Source organism: Phaseolus vulgaris, chromosome 3 (genome assembly GCF_000499845.2).
Source record: "Phaseolus vulgaris cultivar G19833 chromosome 3, P. vulgaris v2.0, whole genome shotgun sequence".
In the NCBI taxonomy this organism is placed as follows: Eukaryota; Viridiplantae; Streptophyta; class Magnoliopsida; order Fabales; family Fabaceae; genus Phaseolus; species Phaseolus vulgaris.
The window spans coordinates 8,388,729-8,406,329 of record NC_023757.2 but is presented as its reverse complement, the minus strand read 5'-3'; the positions used below and the strand labels follow the sequence as shown (position 1 = coordinate 8,406,329).

Here is a 17,601-nt window from a genome sequence, read left to right as displayed (position 1 = left end):
AACTAAAACTAATGCATTTATGGAGTGTGGGTAGGAGTGCATGTAAGAATATTATGCGGTACCTCACGATTATTTATCTTATTAATTGATCAATTACCATATTTATCCTATTATATTATTGGTAATTACTTGATGGATGTAATTACTCTTACCATAAATAATTAGGGTTTCCCCTTAGGTGTATTATAAATAGAGATTACCAGACAACTAAAGAGACATCCTCATATTCTAACATCACACGGCCGAAACTCATTCCCTAAAGGGATTTCGAGCCTCTCATCTCTTTGTCTCTCTACTCATATAATTCTATTCTAAGCGATACACCCTAAAGGGGAACCCGATCAAGATCATGTCTTCGTCCCTCAGCCATACGATCACGGGTCTGTTGAAGCTGGAGGAAGCTTCTTCCCTACCAAGGCTTGATGTGTGTTTGATGAAGAAAATAGCTTGAGTGCTTTGAAGTTTGTAATAGGTTTTAGATTCGTTTGTAATTAGGCTTGTAATTGTGCCTTTTGCTGTATAACCTATCCTAGATGCCTAACCAAGTCTAGATCAAGCACATGATGTGGTTAAATGGTTTTTGAAAAGCTTTTTAAAATGTTTTTAAAAGTTTTAAATCAGTACACAAATAAATCTGTTTTATGGAGAAAGGATCTGTTTATTTCTTCTCTGTTAAAAGGCTTTTCTAAAATTCTGTTAGGGCACCACAGGCAAAGCTTAGGTCGTTATTTCAGTTAAAGCTGAGCTGGCCTATTTGCTCTCATTTAATCTGTTTCACTGTGAAAGAATCAGTTTGCCCTTTTGGTCAGTTAAAAGGTTTTTCACAAGTTAGTTAGGGCACGAAAGGTACAACTCAGACAGTTATTTCAGTTAGCTGAGTTGGCGGTTTTCACAAAATAAATCTGTTAAGTTCAAAAATGAATCTGTTGTTTTCATAACTGCTTTTCAACTGTTTTTTTGAAAACAAGTTAGAAACTGTTTTTTTGAAAACAAGTTAGAAACTGTTTTTTCTATATAAAGAAAAGTCTCTCTCACATTAAATGAAGCTGAGCAATTACGTTTTTGACAGAGATCAAACATTTTCCATGTGAGAAGAAGGATTGAAAGATTTTTGAAAGGTTTTCCAAAGAGATTTTCAAGTGTGCTTGTTCTAGGAAACCTTTGATCTTGGTGAAGGTGTTGGTGCAGTTCTGCAGCAAATTGAACTATTGGTTTTGAGTTCTTGCATCTTCTTTTCAGGTGTAATCTTTCCTTTATTCTGTTTTGTAAAGGTGTAAGTGTTAGTCACTCCTTGATAGGGTTTCTTGGAGTGCAAGGTGTGCTGAAATAGGGTTTTTCAGCATTGTTGGTGTTGTTCTTGTAGTGTTCAAGAACTGCTGAGTTTGTAAGTAATTGGTACTGTTTTTAGTGGATTCCACCTTGGGGTTAGGTGAGACTGGATGTAGCTATGTATGAGTGAACCAGTATAAAAACTTGTGTGCCTTTTCTTCTCATCCCTGCACTCATTTCTGGTTTTGCTTAATTCTGTCAAGAACTAAATCTGTTCTTTTGAAATTGAATCTGTTAATTCTGGGTTTAAATAAGAACTGTTCTTCCTGATTTGTTAAAGCTCGCTAATCTCAAACAAGGCAGTTGTATATGCTGTTTTAATTGATTTGAAAAACAAATTGTCTATTCATTAAAACCTGAGGAAGATTCATTCTCATTAAAACCTTGTGTTGAATGAAGTTGATTGATTTCTTGGCATAGTTGTATTCTTCATACTCATAAAATCAAATTAATCTGATTCTGTTATAGCTCTCTGCTGATTACAATTTTAATTTGAACAAAGTCAAATTGTGCTAGACTGCTCTGAAGAATCAATCTGTTTCATGTAAAATCAATATGTTCTTTTTGTCTCTGGTATACTGAAAATTGTGTGATCTTGCGAAAATTTTATAAGCTCAATTCACCCCTCCCCTCTTGAACTTAGACACTAATAGACCCAGCAATTGGTATCAAGAGCTAGGGCTTGTATTTTGCTCAAGTGTATGATGTCTGAGTTTAAAATGCCTTTTGCTGAAGGTGCGTCTATTAATAGAACTCCTATGTTTGGTGGTGTTAACTATGCTTTCTGGAAAATCAGGATGAAGATCTTTATGGAGTCTATTGACATGGGAATCTGGGATGCAGTGGTCAGTGGACCTTTCATACCTATGCAGGTTGTCAAAGATGAAACAATAAAGAAGCCTTGGTCTGAATGGAGTGAAACCGAGAAGAAGAAGGCCCAATATGACTCCTTGGCCAAGAATATCATCACCTCTGCACTGAATATGGATGAGTTCTTTAGAGTCTCTCAATGTAACTCAGCAAAGGAGATGTGGGATGTACTAGAGGTGACTCATGAAGGGACTGATGATGTGAAACGGGCAAGGAAGCACTCACTAATTCAGGAGTACGAGCTGTTCAGAATGCAATCTGAAGAAAGTATTGCAGATGTGCAGAAACGATTTACACACATTTTAAATCACCTCACTGGCCTTGGTAAAGTCTTTGACAAGGAAGAGCTTAATATTAAGGTATTAAAATGTCTTGATAGGAGCTGGCAGCCTAAGGTAACAGCAATCTCAGAATCCAGAGATTTATCCAAGATGTCCACTGCTGCACTTTTTGGAAAGCTGATAGAGCATGAAATTGAGCTGAAAAGATTGAAAGAACAAGAAACAGTGGAGAAGAAGGCCAAAGGAATTGCTCTGAAAACTACCATGGAACATGATACAAGTGAGGAAGAAGGTGATTCTGAACATGATGAGAACGTGAGTCTGCTCACCAGAAAATTCAGCAGGTTTCTTAGAAAGAAAAACCGTGACAGAACTCAGCAAAGAAAGAGGTATTCCAAACAACCTAATGATTCAAATTCTTCCACAAAAGGTTCAACATCATATATTAATAATCTCACATGAAAGAAAGAAGTGAAAGTGGAGTATTGACATATGAGAGCTTGACCATCTACTCTACGTGCATGGCCTTCTCCGCTGTGATATTTGCTAGATCCTCCATGATCTTGTCCCTCTCCTCTTTGAACTTGGCATTCATCTTTGCGGAGTTTGAACAATTCATTTTTTCTACAAAAGAGAAAACTAAAACTAGTGAATTTATGTATAAGCAAAAAGATACCTTCATGCAACTAAAACTAGTGAATATATTTATAAACAACATGATACCTTCATGCAGTTTTTCCTTAATATCAGTAGGTGGTGCATGCATTTGTTGGGGTGTGATAGGTGGGGCATGTTGGTTGAAGTGTTAGTAGGTGGTGCATGCATAATGTTAATATGAACAAAATAAGTATATTGACTCAATCATTTTAGCCTCAAAATAAAGACCTATGTATTAATTATGAAATTATACGCAATTATACACAATTATGTGTACGTAATTTATTTATTACTACTACCCAAGACACTTTAAACAATTTCGCTTATACAGTTTATTAAGGAAATAATGATTATTAAATTATACACAATTATTGTACATACTTATTATACGCAACTATACACAATTAATTTGATAATGATAGACATGATTAGTGGATCATTACATAATTAGAAACACTGTAGATATGTTTGCGCAAAACATATAAGAGTAATCTTACTCCTTACCAAAATATGAGCCCTTGGAGATGCAATAGGTCTCCATTATTTGTCATATACATGAGGAAGAGGAAGGAAGAAGAAGTACACATTCACACCATAACCTCCCTTCCATTTATGAGGTTGAGAGTTTCATCAACAACACCTAACAAGTTAAAACAAATGCACATACAACCTAGCTAAATTTATTCTGGGAACAAGTGACCAATTTATTTATAACTAGTAAATTACTTACAGATGAATGATAGAAAATAAATGTTTTACATCAAAGTAGATAATATTATATATAAGGTGTCAAGAGAAATTAATTTTAATATGCATCACAAGATATAGATATAGTTACCATCCAAGAAATCAACTTAAAGAAACCTTTTATATTAATCTATAACAGTGGTACAACAAGTAGTATGAGAGAAAATAAAATAATGTTGATCCTCTTGGGTATGATGTAGAAAGCCTTCAATGTGAAGACATAAGCACAAAACTAAAGGTGAAAAGATTTCTATTAGAACTAAAATCACATTACACATAGACCCTTGATAAAGTCTAGAAAATAATGAAAGTCTGAAGAATAGTTATGTACTAAATTACTAATACAAAATCAGACAATCGGGAACTGGATGTAGCTCAAGGTTGAGTGAACCAGTATAAAATTGGCTATGTAAATCTCTCTCTCTAACTTCTTATAACTGTTTGTTTTAATTCTGCTTTTGCTGCTGATATAAACAATCGATTAAAACGTATTTTCAAGCGGTTTAAATTTTGTAAACAGTTTTTGAATCATTGTTTGATTGCTTTCCTTTATTGCTTATTTGTGGTTGTTTGATAAAGGTTCTTTCTTATTCAATCTTTGCGAAAATCTTTGATAAACAATTCACCCCCCTCTTGTTTAAGCCATCAATTCTTACAATTGGCATCAAGAGCTATGTTCTTGGAAAATATTCAAGTTTTCGTTTCTGTTTTTTTGAAAACTGTTTTTAATGGCTAGTAAGTTTTCTTTTGGGGAAGGTTCCTCTCTAAACAAACCACCTCTGTTATGTGGTGAAAATTATAAGCTTTGGTGTATAAGAATGAAATTCTTTGTTGATTCATTAGATAAAGAAATCTGGAATGTTATTTCAAACAATGCTTTCATACATATGTCTGAAAATAATTTTGCATCATCTAAAACTGAATGAGACCACCTTGATTGTATAGCTAAGAACATAATTGTCTCTGCCCTTGATTCTGATGAACTTTTCAACGTTTCATAATGTATCTGAGCCAAAGAAATATGGGATACTCTTGAGAAATATCACAAGAACCCAAGGAATGCCTGGCTGGACAAGGATGAGCCCTATGTTGAATCATCTTCTTCAAAATTCAAGATGGAAGTCTGTCTTATGGCAAAAGAAAAATTTGGATCAAACCAAGTAAGTACATCTTCTTCCAATAATTGTGAAAATTATTTTCAACTTCTTAATGCTTTCCAAGAAACTCATGAAGAAGCTAAAAGATTAACCCTTTCAAATAATCGGTTGAAAAGTGAAAACAATTGGTTGAAAGAGAAACTCAAAGTTATGGAAAAAGATTTAAGTAATTCAAATGCTGTTTTTGAAAATCGAAATCTGGTTTGGGTTTTAACCCACAAAGCAAAAATAGTAGTTGTTCAAAACCTTTTTCAACCATCACAAAAAATCAATCAGTTAAAAGGTCGAATCAATCGGTTGTTTGTTGTTTCTACTGTATGAGAAATGACCAATCTGTTAGATTCTGTAAAATTAGAAAATTTTCTATTCCCAAAGGTATCTTAAAATGGGTTCCTAAGAATCCTAAAGTTTCTTGGAATCAAATTAACATGAAATTTATAAGGAAACCGGATCTTGCCACCTGATTTTGAATTTTGTGAGAAAATAACATTTATAATATATAGACAATAACTGCTCCAATAACATATGACTGGAGATGCATCCAAATTTATTAACATCACTATCAAACAGAAAATAATGCACTAAAAATATTCTACCGAATGCGGTGGAAAAAACATTCATAGACTAAATTCATAAACAACTTGTTATTGTCTCATTGGTTGGGACCACAACCTTTTTCAAAATTGGATAATTACTCTTTAAAATATTAGTTTCTAAAGTTAAGAAAAAAAATAAAAATCAAATAATTTATGAGACGACTTTGTAGACTTGACAAGATAAGTAGGGACAAATAGACAAAAGAACACGTTCAATCAAAAGTGAAAAAAAGTGATGTGAATATATATATATTACTCTTTAAACTTTAGAATTACTTTTTTAATTTTTTAAAATCAAAGTAAAATAATCTTCTGGTTGAAATATAAACATGTGCTGATCTCAAATACACTAATATTGTTTGAAGTATTATTTGCTTTAAAATTTAATAAGTATTATTTGCTTTAAAATTTAATAAGTATTATTTATTTTTAAAAGAGGGCATAATTAGAAAAAAAAAGATATTTCTAAGTGAGGATGGAATAAAATGTTGTGTATTAGTCACGTTGACTGAATGTTTTACTTAGTCGGTGTCACTTACCATATTTTAATGGGAATAACTTCATGAACAAGAATACAGAAAAGTGGTGACTTTATTCTTTCCATTTTTTGCACAAAGTTGATAATGCATTTAGCTTTTTGATGAATTTTTGTGTTAAATATGAAAGAAAGGTTATGTGGAAAGGTGTCCGAATTAGAAATCTGCAAAAAGCTAATATATTATTGGCTCAAGGCTTTTTCCTAAAGTTAAATAGTGCTCATAATCTCCTCAGATAAACCCACTTCCAATTCAATGAAATATCTATTAAGTGTTATTATAATACTATGGATTTTCCAAGTTTAGACACAAATTATAACAAAATTTAGATTCCTCACATGTATGCTTTCAAGAATTTAAAACAAAATAAATATATATTCTTTAAAATAGGAAAGAAATAAATTTATATAAGACAAATTTTATAGCCTTTTATAATTTGACATTCTCACTTATTCGTTTCACACTCTCTCAAAAATAAAAACAAAGAAAAACGCCCACCGTGGGGCTCGAACCCACGACCACAAGGTTAAGAGCCTTGCGCTCTACCAACTGAGCTAGACGGACTTATAAATGTTTTTTAACTTTAAATATATATATATAATATGCATCCTTACTCACTCCTTCAAAAATTGAAATAATTCATAATTTTTTTAAAATTAATGTTAAAAGGTTAAATATTAAATTATGTATAAAACCCACATAATAGAAACTATTATGTGATATGAGTGGAGTGTATTAACTTGTAAATATTTTGTTAGTGTTTATTTCTGTTGGATTATCAATACATGGTACTAGAATTAATGATTTGTATTAGTGACAGAATTGGATGAGTAGAAATGTAAATTTGAAGTGAGTGAAAAAAAACTTAGTACTTTAATATTTTACTTTGAGCATGATTTAAAATTATTTATGTTATTCACTCATAATGCATTAGTAAACATCCTCCTCTTTATATATCCAACAAAGTGAGGAAAATATGACAAATGTAAAAGAAAATTCCTTGCCTCTCTGTGTATTAACATTTATACATCACTTAATAGCCTGGTTATTTGCATTTTTACCATCATTGAAGTAGGTTATTTCTTCCTGCACCCCTATGTTTTTCTTCCTGCACCCCTACGTTTTTCTTCCTGCACCTCTACAATTTTAAAAATGTCAAAACTGGCCTTGACATTTTATTTGAAAAAGGGTACCGTGGTGGAGTGTGTTACGAATTCATCAATCCAGAAGTGAATCATGTTGTTTTCCGGATGAGGAGGTGTTCCGAAAGAAAATTTTAATAAATTGTTTATTTTTGGATACTAAATCTGGAAACCTAATTAATGTTACAGATTGATGGATCCAAAAGATTTATGAATTCTCCAATCCGAAAGATTTATGGATTCCCCAATCTGGAAGATTTATGGATTTCCAAATCCGGAATGTGAAAAAACAAATGTGGATTCCTGATTCTGTAAAATTACCGAACTTCGTTGTCTGAAATACTAGATATAAACTACGAAACGATAATCCAAGACACTACCGACCACCATCAAAAGAAACACCTTCCTGTGCTAAGAGATGGAGCAACGCCGCCGCTATTCAGAGAGAAATGAAATTCGTGTGTGCAGTGGACAAGAAAGAGTAGTGTTGCATTTTGGGATTTTTTAAAAATAATAGGTTTATTTTTGTCTTTGCATAATATTATGGGGATGCAGGAAGAAAAACGTAGGGGTGCAGGAAGAAACAACCATTGAAGTAAAGTGAACAACACCCATACAAATTAAACTACACCAAGTAGAGATGACAATGTGGACTGACTTGTTCTGCATAGGTCTGTCCCGCATTTGGTCCGTCCCGTGTAATGAACGTGGACTAATTTCTCTGCCTTGCCCCGTATATGGACCAACTCATGGGTCTGCGGGCCAGCCTGCTTATAGTGTTTTTCTTTTTTTGTTTTAAAAATTCAATAAAAATATTTGTTACTGAAAAATTGAATATAAAGAAATTCAATCAAAATATTTGTTACCTTTTGCATTGCTAATGTTTTGTTAGATTAGAATTAATGGTTCAACTAGTGTGGTCATTCATACAAAATAAAATATGATCATACTCTCACAATAAATAGGGAGAAAGAAATGATGGTTCAATAAGTATTAGTTCAGTTCTATTTGAAAAAACATTATTGATTTGTTTCTCTTTCTATACTTTGAATGTATTTAAACATAGGTGTTTGACTCCACAATTAATTTACTGTCAACCATTCAATATGTACTACCAATTCATGTTTTCAGTTGTTCAATTGTGTAAATTAAAATGAATGATTCAACCAATACGGTCATCGTATAAAATAAATGACATCCTACAAAATAAATGGTCATTGTACAAAATAAAATATAATCCTATTAGTGATATGTTTCTCTTTCTATATTTTGAATGTATAAAAACATAGGTGTTTGACATAACTACTCCACAATTAATTTATTGTCAACCATTTAATATGTACTACCAAAATCTTTTGCATTATAAGGGGTCTATTCTAATAAAATTTTGTTTTAATTTAGGTTGACAATGACAGAACAACACACAATGTATAGAACGGTTAACTTGCGCGGATCACGAGTTATGTGAGTCGGGCTTAAACGGATCAGCGAGTTGAATTATTGATCTGATCCCACATTTTTTTGCTAACAAACTGCGGATCGACCTGCATGGCCCATCCCGTATTGCCATCCCTAGCAATAGTTCAAATGAAAAACTACATTCGTGTGGTATAAAAAAGCAAAATTTTGAAGGTAAAAAGAAAAGTCATCATTAAGAAAAATATTATTTTATGCATGTTTTTCAGATGATACGAGGAATCAAATTTAAGTGACTCAAATATTGTTTTTTATTAACCTAAATATTTAGTTCTTATGAAATGAATGAGTTATAATTTTGATCCCTCTAAATTTTTTTCTTTACTTTTGTGTCCAAATTTAAAAATTTATATTTTTGATAATTGTAAGTGTTTCTCACCCTATATGAATAATGCATTCTCATATTTGCAAGGGAAGATAAGAAAGTTCATAGTTGGGATTTTGAATAAGATGGTTTTTTTCTTTCATTTTATTATGACCTTAGTTAACTGCTTATAAATTGAACAAAAGGTCAAGCAAGCACTCTAAGCATAGTATTGTAATATAATATCAACACGTGATACTTAAAAAAAAAATTAAATCTTTAAAATAAATATTTTCCTATTTTAAAATTAATATTAAGAACTAAAATAGTGATTTAAATTATTTTAGAGATGAAATTCAAAGAAAAATCTTTTACATTTACTAAAATCAAAATACACACATTTTATAAATAAAATAAAGAAAATTTGTAGAAATCAGAGATCTCTAATTTATTACTACTAAAAACATATTTTCCTTAAACATTTTCTGATGAAAACATCTCAGTTTCTGACAGGCACAGCAACAGGAAGTTGGAGAAGAAAGGATGAACATCTCAATACAGGATACTATAAACAAAGTAATGCAGAAATCACATCAGCATCTAAGCAACTATGATCAGATGAATTCAGCTGTATGAAGCTATTATAGGAAATACTTTGTACTTTTCTACTAGCTAATCTCACAGAATCACTAGCAACAAATTTTGGAATATTGGAATTGTAAAAATCATTATTACCTACTTCAAAACCTTGCGGAAGGAATGAAACGAAGATGTTCCCTTCATGAACTTCATTAATTGCTCCACATTCTACTCCTTCACTGAGTTCAATCCACACTGAATCTCCTTATTTCAAAAATCTTTATTTGTGTTCTGTTTCAAAAATACATTCTTCATGATTTTGGATATTTTCTACTATGCTCGATATTTTTTTTAAGTCGGTTCTTAATGCATTTGGAATCTGGATATTCATTCAATTTGAAGAAAAAGTTTGGTGTCTTTTGAAATTGTTCAATCCCACTGTTCATCGCTAGAAGACTCCAACGAATTGAAAACTAGCCACCTCAAGGGCCATATTTATACCTTAACTTAATGGTTTATAACGTAATTTTGAGAAAATATTTGGGGACGTACGAGGCAAAACACAACGCAATCGTGAGAGATGGACAGAGCAACCAAACAGGTTACAACTAGATATAAGATGCACACTAAAGCTATAAATTAGACTACGACAAAAAATCCAATGCAAATATAAGTGAAATCACAGTCTAGTTATAATGCGAACAGAGTAGTACTTGTTCAAAGCAATTTCACGGGAAATGCTATTCTTAATTTCGACTCATGGGAAAAACCCAATGTAAAATTCCAGAAGCATTTCAAACATACTGTAGAGCATTAGTCTTTCCTTAGGTCCATGTATTCACGACGAAGACCACTGGCATTTAGGATAACGATTTCAACCTTGTCTCCCTGTAAAAACATTCACATTAAGTTGCAAGTTCATTCTGCAGCCAAATGGTAATTATGTATGTCAGACAAACTTACCGTGTATATGTCTCTCTCAGTTGCAGATGCAAAAACGCTTTTGACCAGATCAACTGCTTCTGCTTCAGACAGCGGAGTAACAGCATCCTGAAAGAAATAATATTTTTAATTAGGCGTCAGTCCATAAAACTTGAAGAATCAAATATTTCAAGCAAAGCACCAATTTCAGAATGTTACCACGGCAGGTAACAGGAGTGGGCTAGGAGACTTCAGCTGGTTATCAAGAGATGGCATAATAAGTGTGGATCCAGAACCCTGAGAACTATATCCAACCCTCTCATAGGAACCAACGGCATCATATGTGAAAACACATCCCTTTCCTGTTTAAGATTGAAGTAGAAAATAACAATTATAAAAATGAGACGTGAACAACCATAGAAAGCTAAAAATAGCACACCTTCATTGTCAAGGCCACCCAAAACATTGAATGCATAATAGGGAAAGAAGCGTTTGTAATAAAGTGTGTTTGAGAGAAGCTGAGCCATTGCAGGGCAGCTCATTTGTTTGTTGTGTTGATGCTGATAAGTCTGCATTCAGAGTCAAAAGATGATATCACATCAGTCCACCAAAGGCTTCCAAGTATTTTGTCATGGTAAACTGAAGGTACATAACAAATTAGGGTCTAATACAGCAGTTTCCCTAGTTTTACAACATAAAAGGGAGCCCAGAGCCCTGACTCTACTCTAGTGGGGTCTGGAGAGGGGGGAATATAAATGCAAAATGTAAAGGTATAAAACTTGAGGCAAAGTCAAGACCCATTCTTTATGGTACACATCAATATTAAGTTGACACTACTAGGGCAGAAAATCATTATGTATGTATTCCCTAACTCAGATCAAGCAAGCATATGTACATTATACCTTCCCCTTTTCCTCTGACTTATAATGCTTGTGATTTCTTTATGCAAATCCATGAAGATCCTTCCTTTCATTGGACACAAATCCACCCTAAAACTATTACTTTATACAAATCTATAAGTCATTTTCAGTACTAATCTTCCAAATATCCCTTCAGATGTGCTTCCTTCTCAATAATTTCAAACACCTATATGCTAGAAAATATTGTAATTATCATAATGAAAAGAGGGTCCAAATATCCACAGTTCTTTCCATCATGGTTATTGAGGGGCCTACTATTACTAAAATGCATTGAAATTTTGATCATGTAGCTAACATAACAGTGTCTAACTCTGGAATGTTTTAGAATTTAATAGAAATGGGAAAGAGGGAAGCCAATAAACACTTTAGTGACTGGACATAATTGGATACGTATAATAAACTATGAGATGGCTCATAAGTAACTCTAACTTCAAAGCATTAGATGATACCATTGACTCTAAAATTCAAATGGCAAGCTTCTAAGTACCTTACGATCTATTCAAGAAAATTTAGTAATTTTAGGTTTCAACCTAATTTAAATCTACGAGCACAGTATAGGCATACAGACAGACTAAAATGGAGAAGTACTTAAAATATTGTATTTTCATCTAAATTTTGATTTTCGCGGTTGTTCCACTGAGGATACATGCAAATGCATGTCATGTAGAATGGTTAAATATTTGGCCGTGGGTGGATTTGGTGTTGACAGTCTGCTTCCTGTTGTCGGCATTTATTACATGTTCTAGATGGTGGCAATTAGTGATGGGTTTTGTGTGTAGAGGCTTCATTGATGTTTACAGCTTACAACTAAATCTAAAACAAAAAACAACTAATCCGATAATATACGTAGGAAAAAAAACTAGAAGCTTTATTAGTGTTAGTCTGGGATAACTCAAGTTTAACAAAATAATCACATTTTTCAAAACACCGATTAGAAGGAAAGCTGGTAAAATTCAATGATTATATAAGCTAAACCAAGTATGATTAAATCAATCCATTACACCATGAAAAATATCAACATATACCTTCAACACCTTACTTCCACAAATAATAACATATTATTGACACTTTTGCTCATTTGCCCAACATATTTACTCTAGGTTTATCATTTCATAGTACCACGAGTTATTTTATCGGGGAGGTTGAAAACAAACTACATTGGACCCAATCATACATCAAACATCAAAATAGATAAACTAGCGGACAGAACACACACTAAGAGATTAAGCAAAGAATATAGTTTGTAAATTGCAAAAGCAACCCCAAAAGTATTCACAAGCGTTAAGTAACACTAATCAGTTGTTTCAATCGTTGAGTTTTTGGCTCACCAAATGCCTGGCAGACAAAACCTTCTGCAAGGCTTTCACATCAGCTTGAAAACCAGAAGAAGCCATCACACACTTCTCCGCTCTGTCGCGAAACAATAGAAACCTTAGTTCACATACTTAAACAGCACAAACAAACAAAGTCCCTTGTGCAATGCTAAGATCAAGAAAATCAAATAAGCGATAATAAAACCCAATCGAATTTCAGGAAAAAAAAAAGTTATTATTTAGGGCGAAAATTAATTGGAGGGGAAATCATACAATTGGGAGATTTTGGAGTAATCCCGAGTGAGGATGTTGTAACCGGTGGACATCCTGGTATCTGCTGCGATAACACAGTAATCTGCTCCAGCAATTGCAACACATGATCTATGCAAAATGAAAATAACAAATCAACTTATGAAAAATTGAAAATACTCATTAGAGAGAGAACCTTACCCTCCATTGTTATCGTATGGAGACCAATTAGCGTGTTGCTTCGTCATGGTGAGTGAACGGAAAATGGAGAACACAGAGAACGGAGAGGAGAATGAATTAGGGCTTCGAGTGAAAAAGAAAGGTTTTTTTTGTTTCGCTTGCCTTAGTCTCTCTTGTTTCTTTTTAACACTATCACTTCAGATCTGTGTCTTTGCCAACACGAAATGCTTTTTACTAGTATTTTGATTTTCGCACTTCACAATGTAAATATTTATTTTGTATTTTTTTTTTTTACTTTTATCATGATAGTAATTTAAACTATTATATAGATTATTTTCAATCATTAATAATTTCAAAAAATATTAAAACTAAATATTAAAGTTTAAAATAATAATTAAAAAAAAATATATTCATAAAAATATTTACAAAATTACTATTGAAGATAAATTCTTAAATATATTTTTCTAAAAGTGTTTGCCTTCAAAACGATTATATTAATTTTGTTTAAGAATTAGTAAAATAATACATAGGGGGAAAGCACGATGCATTAAAATAATAATAAAGAAATAGTCCAACTGGTAAAAAAGTTAATTCGATACAAATATTTTAATAACTGCAATAAGTATATATTTACATAACTATAATTTATAACAAATACGAAATTTTTAGTTACAAAGTATATTTTATATTTATAATAAATAACTTAAATCATGATATAATACCTTTTTCAATTGATAATAAATTTTAAAAAATGATTGAAATTCAATTTAGAGTAAAAGATAAAAAAATTTGAAAGGAGTAAATCATTAACAATATCTATATAAATTATGATAAACAATAGACTAATTTGATATTGTACATCTAAAGACGAATGGTCAAGACTTGTTGATATCCAATACCGACCGAATCATGTAAGGTATTATGATTAGTCAACATCTTAACAATTAGGTAATACGAGTATTAATATCTCAGTAAACAAAGGTGTTTTATTTATGGACACGGTTTTATTGAATTTGGTTGCTAGCATAAATTTAATGTCTCTAGCTATGCTTAAAATGATAGGTGATTTGGAGGTTAAACCCATAAGGATGACACTATAGTTAGTTAATAAATCAATCAAGTATTCGTATGGTGTGGTTGAAAATGTTAATGTTAAGATGGACAAATTATTATTTCTTATGGATTTTGTTGTGATGGAGACAAGGAGGTTCCCTTGATACTTGGCAAACCCTTCATGAAAACTTCTAGAGTTATTATTGATATTGATGAGGAAAAACTTAAAGTGAGAGCTCAAGATGATGATGTGACTTTCAATATTTTTGAGGTTTTGCAACATTATGATAAAGGGTCTATGAATAGATACATCAAAGAAAGTATTTCCTGGAACTAAAAAGCAGTTGCATCCTTCAAATATGTTAGAGAAAGTTCTACAAGTGTTGTACTCCACAAGTAGTTGAAGAGAAGAAAGAGTTTAACCTGAATCTGTGGAAAAGAAACTCGTTGTTAATAAGTTATATGTACCATGCATAAATGAGGAAGACAAGGTTCATGAGGATGCAATTATAGGACATGATGAATTTAAACCTACTCAATCAATTATGTTTAGAAGCGCTAAGCTAAAATTCCAACCTAAAAGGTTGAAAACAAAAGGCTCAAGTTTATGGGTTGCCAAAGAAATAAGGACTGATGGAACTATTGAACTTGAAAGTCCATACTCCAGAAGAATTAAAATTGTAACCAAGAAATTGTTACAACAAAGGGCACATCCACCATGATTAAAATAGACATCAAGTTATATGACGTTAAACAAGCAGTTTTTGGGAGGCAACCCATGATATATTTTTATTTTTACTATTGATTGTTTATTCTTTTATTTTATTTTTCGCTTTGATACTAATTGATAAACTCAATGTTATTTTTTCAAAAATTGGAATTGTTGTGTAGGGAAACTCGCCTAGTTGAGATTATGGTACATAAAATTAAACAGGATGATTAGTTGGAACACAAAATGACAAGCAATAGGGAATTGGACTAATTAAGCCAAGTGATTGTGTGTGAATCTTAAATAGTTTGAGTTTTTCACTGATGAATTGATAATTGTGGTTGCTTATGTTGGGAAAAACGGGTAATTTTCCCACTAAAACAAAACCCTAACAAAGTTACCTGACAAATAATATTGAATAATAAAGCAGAATAATAAAAGAGATAAAGAGGAAAAAACACACCCGAAAATTGTTAATGGAGTTCGGCCAATTTAGCCTAATCTCCGAGCACAGCAAAAACAACTCACAGTGAAGGAGGAGAGTTTAATTTATAACTCTCAAACCTCCTTCCCAAACAATGAACCCACTGATGTGGGACTTGGGATTACGCCAAAATCAACAAATCTCCACCTTGACTTAATTTCAAGTCCCACCTAAAACAAATATTCTCAAAACATAACAAAAACAAACTTTGCAGTGCTTTAAATTTGCGCCTCCGGGCGCCAACTTCAAATGTGCAAGATATTAACCAAGTCTAAACAGTGTTCAAACTTGGTCCTTGTAACCACCTTGGTGAGCATATATGCAGGATTCTCCATAGTGTGAATCTTCTGGAGAACAATCTCCTTTTCTTCGAGAATCTCACGCACAAAGTGATAACGAACATCAATGTGCTTCGTCTGTGCATGAAAGACTTGATTCTTTACTAAATGAATAGCACTCTGACTGTCAGAATATAACTCAAGTTGTTTCTGACCAACTCCTAAGTCTTTAAGCAACCCATGAAGCCAAATTGCTTCCTTCACAGCCTCTGTAATCGCCATATACTTTGCCTCTGTCATAGACAAAGCCACCGTAGACTGCAAGGTAGACTTCCAACTAACTGGCGCTTTTGCTAAAGTGAACAAATAGCCAGTTGTAGACCGTCGCTTATCCAAATCACCTGCATAATCAGAATCACAATATCCAACTATGCATTGACCAAGTGATTCATCTTGCTCAAATGTCAATCCAACATCTAAGGTATTTTGGAGGTACCGTAGAATCCATCTCACAGCTTGCCAATGTTCCTTGCCCGGATTATGCATGTACCTGCTAACAACACTCACAGCCTGTGAAATATCTGGTCTTGTACACACCATTGCATACATCAAGCTTCCAACTGCATTTGCATATGGGACTTTCGCCATGTATTCTCGTTCTTCATCAGTCGTCGGAGATAAACGGCTACGCAAGTGGGGTACTTACAGGTTTTGTATCTTCATGTATACCAAAACGTTGTAGTACCTTCTGCAAATACTGCTTCTGTGACAGCCAAAGTTTTCCCCTCTCTCTATCCCTGTTTATCTCCATGCCGAGAATCTTTTTGGCTTCCCCCAAATCCTTCATCTCGAACTCTTTACTCAACTGAGCCTTTAACCTGTCAATCTCAACTTGGCTCTTTGCTGCAATCAACATATAATCAACATATAAGAGTAAGTAAATGTAGGAACCATCTTCAAGTCTGCGCAAATACACACAGTGATCATATTTGCTTCTCTTGTACTTTTGATCCTTCATGAACTTATCAAATCGTTTGTACCACTGTCTCGGAGATTGTTTCAACCCGTACAACGATTTGCTAAGTTTACAAACCCAATCTTCTTTACCATCAACCTTGTATTCTTCTGGTTGAGTCATATAGATTTCCTCCTTCAAATCACCGTGTAGGAACGCGGTCTTTATATCAAGTTGAGCTAGCTTCAAATTCAACTGTGCTACGAAGGCCAACAAAATTCGAATGGAGGAATGTTTAACAATTGGAGAAAATACCTCATTATAATCAATTCCCTCCCTCTGAGCAAAGCCTTTAGCAACCAACCTTCCCTTGTAGCGAACATCTTCTTTATTAGGAAATCCTTCTTTCTTTACAAATACCCATTTGCACCCAATTGCCTTCTTACCTTTTGGTAATTGTGCCAGCTTCCACGTCTTGTTCTTCTTCAAAGACTGCATCTCCTCTTCCATCGCACCTGCCCAATTACCACTCTCTGAACTCAAAATGGCTTATGGGTAAGTGGATGGAATGTCATCAACAGCTGGAAGTGCATAGGCAACCATATCCATGAAACGAGCAGGCTTATGAATATCTCGTCTTTGTCTTCTAACTGCAATTGGCACTGATTGTTGTTGAGATTCTTGGGTAGGAACCTCTTCCTCATCTGACTCTTCTTCTACCATAGGAGAGTCACTTGTGGTATTTCGTGTTGGGATCACCACTGTCGGCTCAAACTCCACCTGCTTCCGGGCACACTCCACCTGTTGTGGAGTACTATCAGCTCCTTCTGGATTTACCTTCTTTAACATGGCAGATTCATCAAAG

General features: G+C 33.2%; 1 protein-coding gene and 1 non-coding gene across 2 annotated transcripts; both read right to left on the bottom strand.

Moving 5' to 3' along the window:
* Positions 1 to 6,664: 6,664 nt before the first annotated feature.
* TRNAK-CUU (transfer RNA lysine (anticodon CUU)) lies at positions 6,665 to 6,737 on the bottom strand. The gene has a single exon. It is a non-coding gene; the product is annotated as a tRNA-Lys (tRNA).
* A 3,576-nt stretch (positions 6,738 to 10,313) lies between these two features.
* Positions 10,314 to 13,478, bottom strand: LOC137806547 (proteasome subunit beta type-1). Its single transcript, XM_068606743.1, has 7 exons — positions 13,279 to 13,478; positions 13,102 to 13,209; positions 12,844 to 12,925; positions 11,035 to 11,164; positions 10,815 to 10,957; positions 10,638 to 10,724; positions 10,314 to 10,562 (listed from the first exon to the last, which is right to left on the bottom strand). Exons 1-7 carry the CDS (start codon positions 13,323 to 13,325, stop codon positions 10,488 to 10,490), a joined length of 672 nt encoding a protein of 223 aa, XP_068462844.1. The 5' UTR covers positions 13,326 to 13,478; the 3' UTR covers positions 10,314 to 10,487.
* Positions 13,479 to 17,601: the final 4,123 nt, after the last annotated feature.